This window comes from Balaenoptera musculus, chromosome 13 (genome assembly GCF_009873245.2).
Source record: "Balaenoptera musculus isolate JJ_BM4_2016_0621 chromosome 13, mBalMus1.pri.v3, whole genome shotgun sequence".
Taxonomy (NCBI): Eukaryota; Metazoa; Chordata; class Mammalia; order Artiodactyla; family Balaenopteridae; genus Balaenoptera; species Balaenoptera musculus.
Window position 1 is genome coordinate 70,534,826 of NC_045797.1, and position 17,215 is coordinate 70,552,040.

General features: G+C 39.7%; 1 protein-coding gene across 27 annotated transcripts in view; it reads left to right on the forward strand.

Annotated features, from left to right (window-relative positions):
* DTNB (dystrobrevin beta) overlaps positions 1-17,215 on the forward strand; it is a 279,721-nt gene that overhangs the window by 117,856 nt on the left and 144,650 nt on the right. For all 27 annotated transcript variants that reach the window (XR_005022446.1, XR_005022445.1, XR_005022448.1 and 24 more), the window contains one exon: positions 1,185-1,351. Coding sequence is in view for 19 of the 27 variants with exons in the window: in XM_036873637.1 (XP_036729532.1) it covers positions 1,185-1,351 (167 nt within the window). In the remaining 8 variants the exon portion in view is untranslated. The remainder of the gene's footprint in view (positions 1-1,184; positions 1,352-17,215) is intronic.

The following is a 17,215-nucleotide window of genomic DNA, read 5'->3' on the forward strand; positions in this document are numbered from 1 at the left end:
GTTTTGAGACTTGATTCTCTAGTTAATATGCATTTTTGGAAGTAGGACTAAAAATCCTTACAATTGAGACAACACTGCCTTTGTATACACAGTGCTAGAAAGAGTTGTTCAAATGAAGATTTGAATATTATATCCCTCTTTCCTTTGACTTCCATTTCTTGTGTTCAGAATTGAATTGCCAGAGGGAACAATTGTGCTATCAACATTTAAAAGTATAAATAACAATCTGTAATATACAGTTGTGCATTTATTGCCCACTTCCACTGAGTAAACTGGACTTTCAGGCTATAAGAGAATCCCAGTAACCCCTATAAATCCTGACTGCCAGCTGGCAGTTTTTCATGAGGTAAGATGCTGTGTGAGGTGGAGAAAGGAGTCTCAGGTCACCTGAGTTTCCCTCTCTCCAAATCACTACCCCTTCATTGGTTAGAGTACCTTATTTTATGCCGATACTTGGAGCTCTTACCTAAAACTAGTATTTTGATATGGCTAGCCTTACTTTTTTACCAGTTACCATTTGCACCCAGGTATGTAGTAGTATTTATTTATTTATTTGTTTACTGGCTGTGCCTTGTGGCGTATGGGATCTTAGTTCCCCAACCAAGGATCAAACCCGTGCCCCCTGCATTGGAAGCTCGGAGTCTTAACCACTGGACTGCCAGGGAAGTCCCTGTAGTATTTAGTTCAGCAAACATTTGGAGGCCTTCAGTCCAAAGGACTGTGTGAAACACCACTTGCAGGTAACAGAGACATAAAGCATGTCGTACTGGCTCTCACAGATTTTATGTTAGTGAAGGAAACATATGTCCACAACTAACAATATACATCTCTTAAAAAAAATAGGTTTGGAAGAGAAATTTTGGAATGAGAGTGTCTCTCCTCCTTACTTGTTTATTTACCTAAACTTTGAGACATGAAAGTCATTTTAAAGAAGGAAATTGGTTGTTTTCTAAGGTGGATTGTAATCTATTCTAAATGGAAAATTTTGTTATTGTCTTTTTATTCCAGTGAATGGCTGGTTAGATTAACTAAATTGAAGACAATTTAGATTCTTCACTTCTAGTTTTGTTTTCACCTTTGCTTTTATGTTAAATTTGGTTTTCCATTGACTGACTTTATTCTCCAAATGAAAATGACTTCTTTCTCCCTCTGGTCCCCTCTCCTCCTTGCCCTCATCCCTCAAGTCTTCCACCCTGTGGAGTGCTCCTATTGCCGGTGTGAGAGTATGATGGGTTTCCGGTACCGATGCCAGCAGTGCCACAACTACCAGCTCTGCCAAAATTGCTTTTGGCGTGGCCATGCCAATGGCCCTCACAGCAACCAACACCAGATGAAGGAGCATTCCTCTTGGGTAACTGCTTTGTCTCTCAGTCTGTGTCCCTAGCGGTTATCTGTTTCATCCGTAACAGCACCAGGGCCACTTTTCTGATAGATGCCTATCAAATAAGGATGTGATGTCATAAAATATTAACCCTTACATTTATGATGGGGCTTGCAGATATGTTGTGCTTCATCACTTGATTTGAAAAGCAGAGTTTTTAAAGTTTTAGGAGATGGAGGTATTATGACCTTTGATGTGGTCCCTTTTATTCAGTAAAATGGAATGTTGCAGTGCTCCCTTTCCCAGTGAAAAGTGTCTCCTTTTAAAATTGTACAAGGGGGTACCACCCCCACCCCAGAAGACTTACTCTCTGAGCTTTAAGGAAGATTTAAAGTTCTTTTTTTCAAGCAAACTTTATTCATGCTTATAGGGTTTAAATGTTGCAGAGAAAACTGCATGAGATGAAGGAGTTAAATTTTTACCTCTCTAAAGTTGGGTAAATACTGTATTTTACAATTGCCACGCTGATGTCTTTACTTTCAAAAGCAATCTTTTAAATAACAGTATTTGGGTAGAGGTCAATGTGTGATTTTTCTGTGGTGTTTATAAATCATGTAACAAGTTTAGCATCAATCATTTTTTCTTCCCTTCTCTCAGTTTATTTCCAGAGTTTAAAAAATGTCATATTTTTATTTCCTAAATTGCTATAGCCTTGCTTTAAATCCTTTTCCTCTAGCTTTTGTTTGATGGTTGGTTGGTTTGCTAAAAGGTAGAAAAATATATAGGGTCATAAGTATAATTCAGGATCTAGGTTCTTAAGCCCGGTCATCCTACTAGACTTTAAGTATTAGAAAGCTTCAGTAAGCAGGGTTTTTTTTCTATTTTCTTTTTTTTCCTAGTTAACCATCTTAAAACTTAACCAAGAAAAAAGCAAATAAGTTTATATCAGGGATTAGTTAAAAACAAGAAACAAACTTTAATCAAGTGTATACTTTACTTCCTACATCTCTGATAATGTGTTACAGATAATTTTTTATTAGATGGCTTTTCAGTTACAGCTAACCCATAAAATTTTGTTAAACTGAACCTCCTATCCTGGGTCTTGTGTTGTAAATTCCAGTATTTTTTTTGGTTGAGGAGTCATTATTTTAAATTTTTTAAACAAGCAAAGGGAAAACAAAAAATAAAACCCAGTAGTTTATTCTCTTTTTCATTGACTAGAGAGAATTTATAGATTTTCAAATTGTTACTTTTTCTTCTTCTTAAAGTACAAGTATCCCACTGTATTAAATGACTTATTAATATTTTTCAACTGTTTTTTGTTTAGAGTCTAACTGTTTACACTGAGAAAGCTCTTTGCCTTATTACCTTTCATAATGATTGGATTCTCTGGAATGTATCTACTGAAAATTCTCTTTCTAGATGTTGGGGCTAGGAGGATGAGGAACTTCTTTTTCACCTTAGTTTGAACTTGCTCATTTAGCTAATTTAAAACCCTTATAGAAATGGGAATTTTACATTTATTTAAAGATAAGTGACTGTTTGAATATTGCTTTATGATTTACAAAGCAGTTTTTCATATACTCTGTTGATCTATAACATACATAAAGGAAAGTACAGAAATCACAAGTGAATTCTTATATTTCTGTTTGATCCTCACAACACTCTTGTGAAGTAAGTCTTATCGCCATTTATTGTTATTTTTATTTCAGCTTTGTTATTTTTTTCTAGTTTATTAATTTATTTTTGTTATAGTGACTTAAGAGTTCAGGAAAAATCAAGTATTATCAGCATGCATAATTTTGAAGCTGGTATCATAAATGTATTAGTTCTGAATTTTGATGAGTATTTGCATTATGATGGTAGATGCACATTGGTAAGGTCTTTTACGTGTCTGTGTGTGACTTGTTTTTAAGACTAGGAGTGTGTGCAGTGCCCTTGTTCTTTGAGGAAGATATGGATGAATTTTGAGGCTGTCGTGGGTAAAGAAATTTCCACCTAACAAAAAAATGTGTAATCAGTTTAATAGTAATTTCTTTGAAGTTTGTCCACTGTGTTTGTACTAAAATTTTGAATGAATGTTTCTCTGTGTTCACAACAGATGAATTTAGTGTGCATTTAACCAGTTTGTATATGAATTTGCATTGTAGATTTGATATGTGTAGTGTTGGTGCTTGGAAATTTATTTTGATTTTTCCAAAAGTTCTGTTTCATGTTTTATCTAAGTAAGTATGCAGTATAATTCACCATTCTTTTATTCATCAATCCATTCATTTGCCTTTATTATAGAAAAAAATGCCATATGGTACCATACCTGTAATTCATTCTGTCCATTCATTATTTATTCAAAAGATATTTTTTGAGCACCTGCTATGTCCCAGGCACTGTAAGAGGCTTGTGAGATACATCTATGAACAAACTAGACAAAGATTCCTGCCTTGGTGGAGCTTAAGTTTTAAGGGTGTTAAAGAGACCACTAGGGCTCATCAACATCACTGTTTTCCTGTTCTTGCCGGGCACACATCTAGACTACATTTCTCAGCCCCACTGTATCCAAAAGGACCATGTGAATAGCTGTTACCAGTGGAACATGATCAGAGTGATATATGTCTTCCCAGAACAAGACAGTTAATAACTGGGTGCCTTTTCTGTCCCCTCTAGCAGCTTAGTGGAGAGAATTTCATTAGGACCCAGAGAGGATGAAACCATATAATGAAAGGAAACTGGGTCCTTGAACAATGGGTGGAGAGGAATATCCTGCCAACCTGTGTGACTCTGATGGAAGCAAGGGAGAAACTTTGTGTTAAGCTACTGAGGTTTTAGTTTTTGCTACAGTGGTTGGTACCGGAAGTGGAATTCTGTTAAAACAAAACCTTAAAATTTGTTCATTGGCTTAGCAGTCAGGTAGCACGCTGATGGGGACACTGATGTTGGAGTTGGGAAAGACAGAAACGCAAGTTCTGCAGTGGTGACCAATTTGGTAGATTTGTCATCCATGATAACTTGGAAGACTTGCTTCATGCCAAGCGAACTCTAGGCCAAACGTTGGAAAAGGTTAGCGTGTGTGTTGACTCTTATTGGTAAGGTATTACATGAAAGAGATGAGCTTAGGAAAGAATTGGCTAGTTTTCAAGCAAAAAATGAAAGGGAATAGAGAAAGTTCTGAGAGTTGGGGCAGTGAAAGGAAAAACAGACTATTTCTAGAGAACAAGAGATAAGAGTTGAGAGAGGTTTTGAGCATCAAAGACCTAGTAAATGTTCTCAGTTGAAAAAAAAATGTGACAGTCATGTGGCAAAGATCAGATGAAGTGTAGCTCTTATTGGCTGCTCATCAGAATCATCTTGCTCCCACCTTCATAGCTTCTGATTTAATGGGTCCAGGGTACACGAAACCTGGACACAGGCAGTTTTTGAAAGTTCTGTTTTGCAGCCAAGATTCTGTTTTGCAGCCAGAGTTGGAAACTGCTGACCTATTGTTTCATGTGGCCTCCAGGTAGCTTCTGTTAGTTGAAAGCAAGAGGCATGGAGGCATGTCTGGGGAAGAACTTTGTGTGTGGTTACTGGCACATGGAACCGACTGGAAACAAATAGATCAAAGGCCTGCTAAGTTTTTGAGGGAATTCTGTTGGCAATGGAACCATGAGCCTGACTGTTACAGCTATAAAATCACTTTTTAAGGACCCAGAACTTGCCCGGGAAAGAGGTGGGTTATGAAGGTTTTACGGCCCCTCAGGAGGGCGTGCCAGAGCCCACATGGCCAAGGAGAATATTTGATAAGGAAGAACCTTCTGCTCCTGTCCCACTATTGTATATTGGGACTGGGGAGAGCAGGTGCAAATAACATGCCTTTTCAGTTTACAGGTTGTGTCTTAAGGAGCTGCACGTGGTCTTGATGAAGGAAACTGTGCCAGAGCCAGAGGTCCTGCACTTGTAGTTAGATGTGCTGACTGAATGGGACTTCAGGTTTGCTTCTGGGCGGTGGGAGAGGTTTGAGTGTGTTCTTTGTGTAGTGAAAGTGAGCAGAAAGATATTTAGTGATTAGAAGTACTTACCAGTATCCATGTTTTCCTTTTCTTCTGGATATATAACTAGATTATATAGCCATCCTCCTTGTAGCCGGATGGGCCATATGACTAGTTCTTACCAATGGAAGAATTTGTTTGGAAGTCATCTGTGTTACTTCTGGGTCAAGGTAGTTTAAAGCAGGTGTGTCTTCTCCATTCTTTCTATCTCTGCCCTTCCCACTCCCTATGTACACCAGCCCAAATGAAAGGATCTCTGTTAGTTAACAGAGGCAGAGTCCTTAGATGAAAGGAGGCTGGGTCCCTGAATTCATGGATCAGAGCCCCTCTGCCAGTTTACACTGGACTCTCACATGAGCAAGAAATCAGAAAAAGGAATCAAGGGTAGGAGTGGGGATAGTCTTATAGGCCTTGTTGAAAAAGTGAGACTTGAGCAAAGTCTTAGATGTCTGCCTGCAGACATCTGGGGAAGAGCAGAAGTTTTCAGGATCGTGGCCATACAGCAAGAGTGTGTGTGTGAATTCAGGGAACAGCAAAAAAGCCAGAGTAGCCAGAGCAGAAGGAGCCGCAGGAGAGTTGTAGGGAGGGGGTCAAAGAGGTAACAGGGGCCTTGTTGGCCATTGTAAGGACTTTGGCTTTTACTCTGAGTGAAAGGAGGAATCTTTATAGAGTTTTGGGTAGAAAATAGCTTGAGTTGATTTATATTTTAAAATGATCAGTCTGGATGCCATGTAAAGAGTAAACAGTGGAAGGAAAAGATAGAAGCAGACCATTTCAGAGAGATGATGGCAGTAATTAAAACAAGATATGATAGGATGTTAGCAGTAGAGGTGATGAAAAGAGTTGAATTAGGATATACTTTATAAATCTGCTTCACGGGTCAGATGTGGCTTGTGAGAGGAAAGGAGTCCAGGGAAGCTGTAAGATTTTGTCCCAAACAGAAGGATGGAATTGCCATCAGCTGAGATGGGGAAGGTTTGGGCTAAACATCATTTAACAGTGATTAAAAAAAACCAACAACAACAACAACAACACTGTATCAGGATCTTCCTCCAAATCTGAATCATTTAAATATGGCAATAAAAATCCTACTAAATATTATGCATGGTTTGAATAAAGTATTATTTTTAAAAGTATAATTTAATAGAAAACATGATAGTCTCTGTGACTGAATGAACCACTTAAACAGAAGTCCTTGTTCAGATCATAAGGCTGGAATGGTCAACAGGACCCACCTCTGTGTGGGCCTCTGAATGTGGCTTGTGCTTTTCACAGCGTGGAGGCATTATTTTAAGAGAGAGCGTCACCGGAGGAAGCATCTGGAGGACCAGCATCTGTGAGAGCTGTGGGGAAGCTGCAAGGCCTTGTCTTACCTGGCTGTACAGTTATGTGGCAACATTCCGCCATATTCTGTTGGTCACAGTCTCTAAGGCTGGAGGGAAGGAGAAGGGACTTCACCTCATGATGCTGGGGTGGCGGTCAAGTCCATCACAGTGGAGCAAGGGTGGTGAGAGAGATCCCCGCAGTTATGTTTGGAAAATACAGTCTGCCACCCAGAGGATAAAGCCTTACATTCTGATCAAGGATTTCCGTTCAGCCACGGAGACTATCATGTTTTTCTACTAAATTAGTACAGTTCAGTGGCATTAAGTATATTCACGTTGTTGTGCGACCATCACCACCATCCATCTTCGGGACCTTTTCATCTTCCCAAACGGAAACTCTTAACCCTTTCCTGATACGCAAGGAGGGCTGGAGGTAAACAAGACTGCTCCCATTCCCTGCCTTCCCCCGTGCCTTACATTCAGGTGTGCACTTATTCTGGTCTTCACTTTACCAAGAGAAATTTGACCGATCCCTGTGTGGTTACTACTCCATGGCAGGAAGTGTGTATGTGTATACACAATACACTTGTACCACAGTACAGTTTGTTGTTAGTAGAGGTAGTTATATAACTTAGTTGATGATATGGAAATTTCACCTTTCTTCCCAGCAGATGGCAGACTCCACCTCTGAACAAAGTTACTTATCCCGTTCTTCAAAATCTATAAATGACGAAGTATTGGATTTGTTTAACAATCTCTATCAATATTATTGCTTGTTTTTGTTTTTTTTTTTAAGTAAATGTTAATGGGCAACTCACATATGTCCAGTGTAGTTGTTTGGGCATTGATGATATTAAATCATTTACTTTAAGGAGTCAGAAAATTATGTTGTTATAAACTTGGAACAATTAAGACTGTTGACTTTGTCAGAAGCAATGTTTCATTTTCATGTGATCAGCATACCTCTTCTCACATCTCTAGAATTCTAAGAGATAATGTGTATTCACTGAGGAAAAGGTACACTTCTTGGCCATGCCCCTGTTGAGTTCTAAATAGTTACACGTCATAGTTAAATAGCTACTTCATACGTCGTGCAAAACTAGGCAGGAGGACTACTCTTTTTTTTTTTAATAGTTTTAAATTTTTATTTATTTATTTATTTATTTATTTATGGCTGTGTTGGGTCTTCGTCTCTGTGCGAGGGCTTTCTCTAGTTGTGGCAAGCGGGGGCCACTCTTCATCGCGGTGCGCAGGCCTCTCACTATCGCGGCCTCTCTTGTTGTGGAGCACAGGCTCCAGACGCGCAAGCTCAGTAATTGTGGCTCACAGGCCCAGCTGCTCCGTGGCATGTGGGATCTTCCCAGACCAGGGCTCGAACCCGTGTCCCCTGCATTGGCAGACAGATTCTCAACCACTGCGCCACCAGGGAAGCCCAGGAGGACTATTTTTTTAAAAGGCATAAGACAGTATACCTACTTGTAGCAAGTTACAGCAGGAGGTAAGATACACACATGAAGAAAACCCAAACAAAAGCTACAAAATCTAGTCCCTTAGGTCAGTGCCCCACACTCCTCAGAAAAACTGCTGAGACTTGCCCACTGTGGCTCTGACCTGTTTTGTTTGGGTTTTTTTTTTAACATCTTTATTGGAGTATAATTGCTTTACAATGGTGTGTTAGTTTCTGCTGTATAACAAAATGAATCAGCTATACATATACATATATCCCCATATCTCTTCCCTCTTGCCTGTCCTTCCCACCCTCCCTATCCCACCCCTCTAGGTGGTCACAAAGCACCGAGCTGATCTTCCTGTGCTATGTGGCTGCTTCCCACTAGCTATCGATTTTACATTTGATAGTGTATATATGTCAGTGCCACTCTCTCACTTCGTCCCAGCTTACCCTTCCCCCTCCCCGTGTCCTCAAGTCCATTCTCTACGTCTGCATCTTTATTCCTGTCCTGCCCCTAGATTCTTCAGAACCTTTTTTTTTTTAGATTCCATATATATGTATTAGCATACGGTATTTGTCTTTCTCTTTCTGACTTACTTCACTCTGTATGGCAGACTCTAGGTCCATCCACCTCACCATACATAACTAAATTTCGTTTCTTTTTATGGCTGAGTAATATTCCATTGTATATATGTGCCACATCTTCTTTATCCATTCATCTGTCGATGGACACTTAGGTTGCTTCCATGTCCTGGCTATTGTAAATAGTGCTGCAATGAACATTGTGGTACATGACTCTTTTTGAATTACGGTTTTCTCAGGGTATATGCCCAGTAGTGGGATTGTCTAAGCATTTCTTTTAGCCCCTTGTCTTAATAGAAATTTAGCTTTCCTCTAGGTGTTCCACTTCTCTCGCAGCCCTTTCAGGTGGTGGCTATCTATTCTCCCACATCCACATGAATTTTTAGGGTTTGGGAGGTGAAATTATTGTTAGGGTGACCGTATAATTTAGCATATAATCCAGACTCATGTGAGAGTGGAAGGGGACACTGTTAATTATGCAGGGACAACATGCGTAAACTGCAATTATCCTGGGTAAACTATTTATGGTCACTGTTTTAGTTTTCTTTTCCTGCATAATAAATAACCATAAACTTAGCAGCCTAAAACAACAGAAATATGTTATCTAGGTCAGAAGTCCAGGCAATGGCATGGCTGGATTCTCTGCTGTAGGTCTCACTGCGTTGAAATCGAGGTGTCAGCTGCTGAGGCTGTAGCTGTCATCTGGGCTTGAGGGTCCTCTTGTCATCTCACTGGTTGTTGGCAGGATTCATTTCATTGCAGCTGTGATAATGAGGTCCCCGTTTTCCTGATAGCTGCCAGCCAGGGGTGACTCTCAGCTCCCAGGGGCTCCCCGCAGTTCCTTGACATGTGGCCCTCATAGGCAGTTCACAGCATGGATGTTGGCTTTCTTCCAGGCCAGCTAGAGTGCATCTCTCTGAAACCAGCCAGAAAAAAATGCTGCTTTTAAAAGGCTCACCTGATTAGACCAGGCCCACCTAGGGTAATCTTCCTTTTGCTGTATAACATAATCAGAGGAGTGATCGTTTATCATATTCACAGTTTCCACCTACATTCAAAGAGGAAAGGCTGATACAAGGATGAGGATTATCCTCAATTATAAGTTGAGGGTCAGCTTATAATTCTGTGAATACTGTCACCCTGGTTATTTTCCTTCTTGCATTCCTTCCTGCCACTTCTAGATCTTTACACCCTGAATCTCTTAGATTAAAAAAAAAAAAAAATGCAAGCAAGATGCTGCTTTGAGGATCATGTCATTTTAGCCCTGTTATCCTTCTTCTTTTCTGGTGGTATTGTCTCCTTCCTTTCTGGACATACCCCTTCACTGCTGGATGGACTGGTACCCGACTGATGGCCACCTCATGGTGATTTCTGCATCTCTGTAGGCAAACCTTTTAAGACCTTGGCCACATGGTTTCTTGACTTCTTCAACTCTGACACTCTTCTTCTCCACTGAACATCAGACATCTCCTCCCTCAGTTACACCCTGTACCTTTTCACCACTTCCAACTGCTCCTACTTCCAAAATCACTGATTTTGACATCCTATTCTCCTTTGATATCCCATTATCATTCCAGTTGACTTTTCAACCACTCTCACTAAGATCATTTTTTAATCTCTTTCCAGCCTTTGATCCATTGATCTGTCTCCTCTCTATCCATCATTCCTTGCTTCTTTTTTCTTCTCTCCTTACCATTTTAGATATGGCCCTTCATTCCTGTACCATAAATTCCATTGTCCTGTGACTTTTTTATCCATGTTTCTGTCAACTAAATTCATGGATGAACTAATTTATCTGCTTTCTCTAGTACTTCTGGAGAAATCCATACAATAGGACAGATTAGTATTACCTTAAGCTTCATGATCACCAACTACATGTTGATGCTTAGCATTGCAATCCTATTGCATTTCTCTGATCACCTTGCTTTTCCATTCTTTGCAATGGTCAGTTAAAGTCATAAAGGAGTAAAGTCTCCATTCTTTTTAAACAATCTACCCCACCTCTTCCCTGTCTTTCAGTAGATGACCTCTTTTCTTACACAGAGAAAACAGAAGCCTTAAGACAGGAACCCCCTTAACTTTCTGCTGCCAGCTTCACTAACTCATTCATACGTTTATCCAGCAAATTCTAATTCAGTACCTGTTACCTCGCAGACACTGTTCTAGGTGTGGGGTTACTTAGAAAAGGCTAGGACAAAGTTGGTGCCTTCATGGAGCTTACGTTTTAAAGGGGACAGATGGATAAAAACATTTTAAAAACAAAATCCCCAAAATAAGTGAACAAGGAAGATATCAAATGATGATAAGTTCTATGTAGAAAAGTAAAATGATAAAAAGATGACTAAACAGCTATTTAGGATATGGTGGTCAGCAACCTGCTGAAACTGACTCAGGAGGAGACAGCAAATCTGAATAAATCTGTGATAAGTAAAGAGATTAAGGTAGTGATTAAAAAAACCTTCCCACAAAAGGCCGGGCCTCGATGCCTTCACTGGTGAGTTCTACCGAACATTTAAAGAGTTAATACCAAGCCTTCACACATTTGCCAAAATAGGAGAGGATGAACACCTCCCAACTCATTCTGTCAGGCCAGTGTTATGCTGATACCAAAACAAAACCTAACAAAACAAAAAAGAGGATATCAAAACAAAAGAAATTACAGACCAATATCCCTTAGGAATGTAGCCTCAAAAATCCTCAATGGGGCTTCCCTGGTGGCGCAGTGGTTGAGAATCTGCCTGCTAATGCAGGGGACACGGGTTCGAGCCCTGGTCTGGGAAGATCCCACATGCCGCGGAGCAACTAGGCCCGTGAGCCACAACTACTGAGCCTGCGTGTCTGGAGCCTGTGCTCTGCAACAAAAGAGGCCATGATAGTGAGAGACCCGCTCACCGCGATGGAGAGTGGCCCCCGCTTGCTGCAACTAGAGAAAGCCCTAGCACAGAAACAAAGACCCAACATAGCAATCAATCAATCAGTCAATAAATAAATAAATAAATCTTTTAAAAAAAAATCCTCAATGAAATATTAGCAAACCAAATTCAACAACATATAAAGAGGATTATACATCAGTTTATGACCAAATGTATATTATCCCAGAAATGCAAGGTTGGTTCAACATGCAAAAATCAATCAATATAATACCATATTATTAGAATGAAGGACAAAAATACATGATTATCACAATAAATGTGAAAAAGGAATTTGACAAAATGCAACCTCCTTTCATGATAAAAATCAAGCAGCAAACTAGAAATAGAGGGTAACTGCCTCAATCTGATAACTTTCTTCAACATCTGTGAAAAACCCATAGCTAATGTTACACTTAATGGTGAAAGACTGAAAGCTTTCCCTGTAAGATCAGGAATAAGACAAGCATGTCTGCTCTTGCTGCTTATATAAACATTGTACTGGCTGTCCTAGCCAGGGCAATTAGGCAACAAAAAGAAATAAAATGCATCCATATTGGAAAAAGAAGTTAAACTCTTTATTTGCAGACCACAAGATCTTGTATACAGAAAAGCCTAAGGAATACATACACACACACACACCCCCACACAACTATTAGAGGTAATAAACAGGTTCAGCAAGGTTGCAGGATACAAGATCGATGTACAAAAATTAGTTTTCTTTTTTATTCTAGCAATGAACAATCCAAAATGTAATTAAGAAAATAATTTCATTTACTGTAGCATCCAAAAGAAGAAAATAGGAATACATTTAACCAAAGAGGTGTAAGACTTGTACACTGAAAACTACAAAAATCATTGAAAGAAATTTTAAAAGACCTAAGTAAATACATAGACATGCACATTCATGGATTGGAAGATTTAATATTATTAAGATGGCAGTACTCCCCAGATTTATCTACAGATTCAATGTAATTCTTAGGGAAATCTCAGCTGATTTTTTTCATAACCTTATAAGCTGATCCTAAAATTCACATGGAAATGCAAGGGACCCAAAAAAGCTAAAGCAATCTTGAAAAAGAACACAGTTGGAGGACTCACACTTCCTGATTTCAAAACTTACGTCAAAGTAACAGTAATCAAGACAGTGTAGTATTTGCATGAGGATAGACATATAGATTAATGGAGTAGAATTGAGAGTCTAAAAATAAGCTCTTACATTTATTGTCAGTAGATTTTCAACAAGGGTGATAAGACCATTCAGTAGGGAAAGAATAGTCTTCTCAAAATATGGTGCTAAGACAATTGGATATCCACATGCAAAAGAATGAAGGCAGATCCCTGCCTTATCCCATACAATAGATATGATATTAAAAGTATGAGCAACAGGAGAAAATAAATTGAACTTCACTGAAATTAAAAACTTTGGTGCTTCAAAGGATACCACCAAGAAAGTAAAAAGACAACCCACTGAAAAAGAGAAAATATTTGCAAATTATATATCTGATAAGAGACTTGTATCCAGAATTACAAATAATTCTTACAACTCAGCAACAACAACAGAAAAACACCAAATAACCCAATTTAAACACGGGTAAAGGGAAGGTAGAATGATGGTTACCAGGAGCTGGAGTGAGGGGGAAAAGAAAGGGAGTTGTTGTTTAATCAGTACTATAGAGTTTCAGATTTGTAAGATCCCAGAGTTTGCAAGATCTGTTTCACAGGAATATGAATATACTTAACACTATTGAGTTGTACATTTAAAATGGTTAAGATGGTAAATTTTATGTGTTTTTTATCGCAATTTTTTTAAAGTTAACTTTAGAAGAAAATGGGCAAAGGATATGAATATACATTTCAGAAGATATACAAATGGCCAATAAACATGTGAAAAGATGATCAACATTAATTAGTCATTAGGGAAATGACTAATCAAAGCTGCAATGAGATGCCCCTTCACACCCACTAGGTTGGCTGAAATAAAGACTGACGATAACAAGTGTTGTTGAGAATGTGAAGAAATAGGAACCCTAATACACTGCTGGTGGGAATGTAAAATGGTGCAGCCACATTGAAAAAACAGTTTAGCAGTTGCTCAGAATGTTAAACAGAGTTACCATGTGATCCAGCAATTCCACTCCTAGGTGAGAATTGAGAATTCTCCTTTGAGAGTTGAAAATATATGTTCACAGAAAAACTTGTTCATGAATGTTCATAGCAACATTATCCAAAATACCTCAAAAGTGGAAATAAAGCCAAATGTCTGTCAACTGTTGAACAGATAATCGTGTTATTTCAACATTATGGAATATTATTAGGCAACAAAAAGAAATGAAGTACTGGTACATGCTAAAACATGGATGAACCTTGAAAATATGCTAAGTGAAAGAAGCCAGACATAAAAAGTCACATAGTGTTTGATTCCACTTATATGAAATATCCACAGTAAGCACATGCATAGGGACAAAGTGGATTAGTGGGGTGGGCAAAAAGAGTATTGGGTTTCTTTTGGGGGTGAAAAACATCTTCTGAAATGAGATATTAGTTATGGTTACACAACTGTTTTAAATATATTAAAACCACTAAATTGTAACTTTAAAAGGGTGAATTTTATGGTATGTGAATTATATATCTCAATAAAGCTATTAAAAATTGGTCAGGGAAAGTTTTTTTTAAGAAGTGACATTTGAACTGAGATTGGAATGACTAACTTGAGGTTGGTGGTTATGAATTCAAAGTCAGGCCAGTCAGCGTAGTTGTATATTTTACTTCCGCCCCCTCATTGTGTGGGTAGAGGAGCAGAGTGGGTGGAGTTGGGGTTTTGACAGAGGAGTGTGACGAAGGAGGAGAGTTGGCGAGAGAGGCTGAAGAGTATGCAAAGACATGAATGTCATAATGGGCTGTGGAATATAAGTCAGTTGAAGAGAGAAATGAGACCATGAGGGAGACAAGGAACTGTGTGAAGGTAGCAGGCTCGGTGGAGACGGGTCCCATCGGTGCTGAAGTATTGTTCGAGGGCACTGGAAGGAGTGATCTAGAGAGACAGAAGTTGGTATGAGAGCGCAGTGCTTGACATGGAGATGTTAGATAATGTGCGGTAATTGGCAATACGGTGTTCTAGGACGTGACTTGAAGCTGGTGACCCACGCAGAGTAGGGGAACGTTGTTGTAGGAGAGTTCAGGGAAGGCCACTGTATATGCTCCCTGAAGCTACTGTAACAAATTACTGCAAACTTGGTGGCTTAAAACAGAAATTTATTCTCTCACAGTTATGGACACCACAATTTTATTTTATTTTAAAATTTATTTTATTGGCATATAGTTGATTTACTATGTTGTGTTAATTTCTACTGTACAGCAAAGTGGTTCAGTTATACATATATATACACACACATTCTTTTTCATGTTCTTTTCCATTGTGGTTTATCACAGGATATTGAATATAGTTCCCTGTGCTATACAGTAGGACCTTGCTGTGTATCCATTCTGTATGTGATAGCTTGCATCTGCTAATCCCAAACTCCCAGCCCATCCCTCCCTCCCCCCCCTCCCCCTTGGCAACCACAAGTCTGTTCTCTATGTCTGTGGATACCATAATTTGAAATCAAGATGTTAGCAGGGCCATACTCCCTCTGGAGGCTCCAGGGAAGAACCCATTTATATTAGTCAGGGTTCTCCAGAGAAACAGAGTCAGCAGGGTTTACAATTATATAAGAAGTGATTATTATAAGGAATTGGCTCATGCAGCAGTGGAAGCTGACAAGCCTCAAGATCTGCAGGAAGAGTCAGAAAGCTGGAAACCCAGCAGAGCCAAGGGTGTAGTTCCAGTTTGAGTCTGAAGGCCTGAGACCCAGAACTGATAATGTAGTTCCAGTCTGAAGGCCTGTAGGCTTGAGACCCAGGAAGAGCAGATGTTTCAGTTCAACTCCAAAAGCAGAAAATCCAGTATCCCAGTTCAAAGGCAGTCAGGCAGGAGGAATTCTCTCTTACTTGAGGGAGGGTCAGCCCCTTTATTCTGTTCAGGTCTTCAACTGATTGGATGAGGCCCACCCACATTAGGAAGACAAATATGCTTTACTCGGTCTACCAATCTGTATGTTAATCTCATTCAGAAACACCCTCACAGGAGCACTCAAAGTAATGTTTGATCGACTATCTGGGCACGCTGTAGCATAGGTTAAGTTAGCACACAGAATTAACCATCACACTGTTCTTTGCCTCTTCCACCCTTTGGTGGCTGTTGGCGTTCCTTGACTTGTGGCTGCCTCGCTCCAGTCTCTGTCCCCTTGGTCACATTGCCTCTTCCTCTTCTCTCTCTTCTCTGTGTGTCTATCTTATAAGGATACATGTAATTGCATTTTGGGTCTACCCAGATAATCCAGGATAAACTCTTTGTCTCCAAATCCTTAACTCAATCACATATTTTGCCATAGAAGGTAATGTTTACTCTTTTGACATATAGGGCAATATTCTCAGGTTCCAGAGATGAGGGTGTGGGCATATCTTTTGGGAGGTCCTCCATTCAGTTGACCACAATAGTGTATGGGAAAGGTCAACTCTGTGGATGTTGAAATCAACAAGAATTGTGACAGTAGTTTTGGACTCCACTGTAGAGGAATATTTAGGGTTTTGGTCTGATGACATGAAATTCAAAATGGAGGTTTTAAGGAAAAGGGGAGATAACCTGAGAATGGCAGTGAGGTTCTGGGAGGACATCTCCCCACCTGGAGGTCCAGCTGTTTGAGGGGTATGAGAGAGAAAGCAGCTGCCACTTGAATGGCTGCAGACGAAGCCAGGCCTTCAGGGAAAGCCAGGTTTCCATGTGAAAGTAACACTCGGAGAAGAGGATTCTCAGCCAGAGAAGGGATTTTGCTGATGGTAGACTATGAAGATAAGTTGAAGGATTTGAGAGTGGGGGATTAGTGGGAGATGGGGTCTTCTGAGGCTATGTGCAGAGCCTTATGGGAATGAGAATCCAAGCGGGAGTCTAAGATTTCTTATGAAACAGGCATAACCTATGATAAAGGTTGTGTTGGAATTAGCCCCAGACAGTCTCCTAGGCAGATCATGGTGCCGTCAGCGTGAGTATTACTGGGAGAGGGTCTTGCCAGGAGTGAGCAGAGCTCTGGGCTCCCACCTTTACTCCTGTTAAGGTGGTATGAAACCTGGGGAGATGCACCCTGAAGTTCTCCTGACCACAGCTAAACTGACTGCTTCGTTGACCAAGGCCTTCCCTCTGAAATTATGAATTTCTTGGGCCATCCAAGAGATAAAAGGAATGGGCTAGAGGTATCCTGACAGCATTTATCAGCATTTTCAGTAGGTTGAGTGGGATGTTTTAAATATTTTTCTTTTCAGTATTTGAATATTGCCCCCATTCTGCTGTGGTATTTGGATGCACTGTGTATTCTTAAACCCATTTACAGCTGCAGAAGTGCTGAGTTTGAAAGCAGAACATTTGAAATGGACCCAGCTGTTTAAAAAGATGGATACTTATCAAAGAAAGTATTGATGTGTAGTTTATGAAATAATAAGGTGTTGTTTTCAACTAGCCTGATTACTTTTAGAGCAAAGAGATGACAGGGAGGTTTTCCACTGCAGAGAAT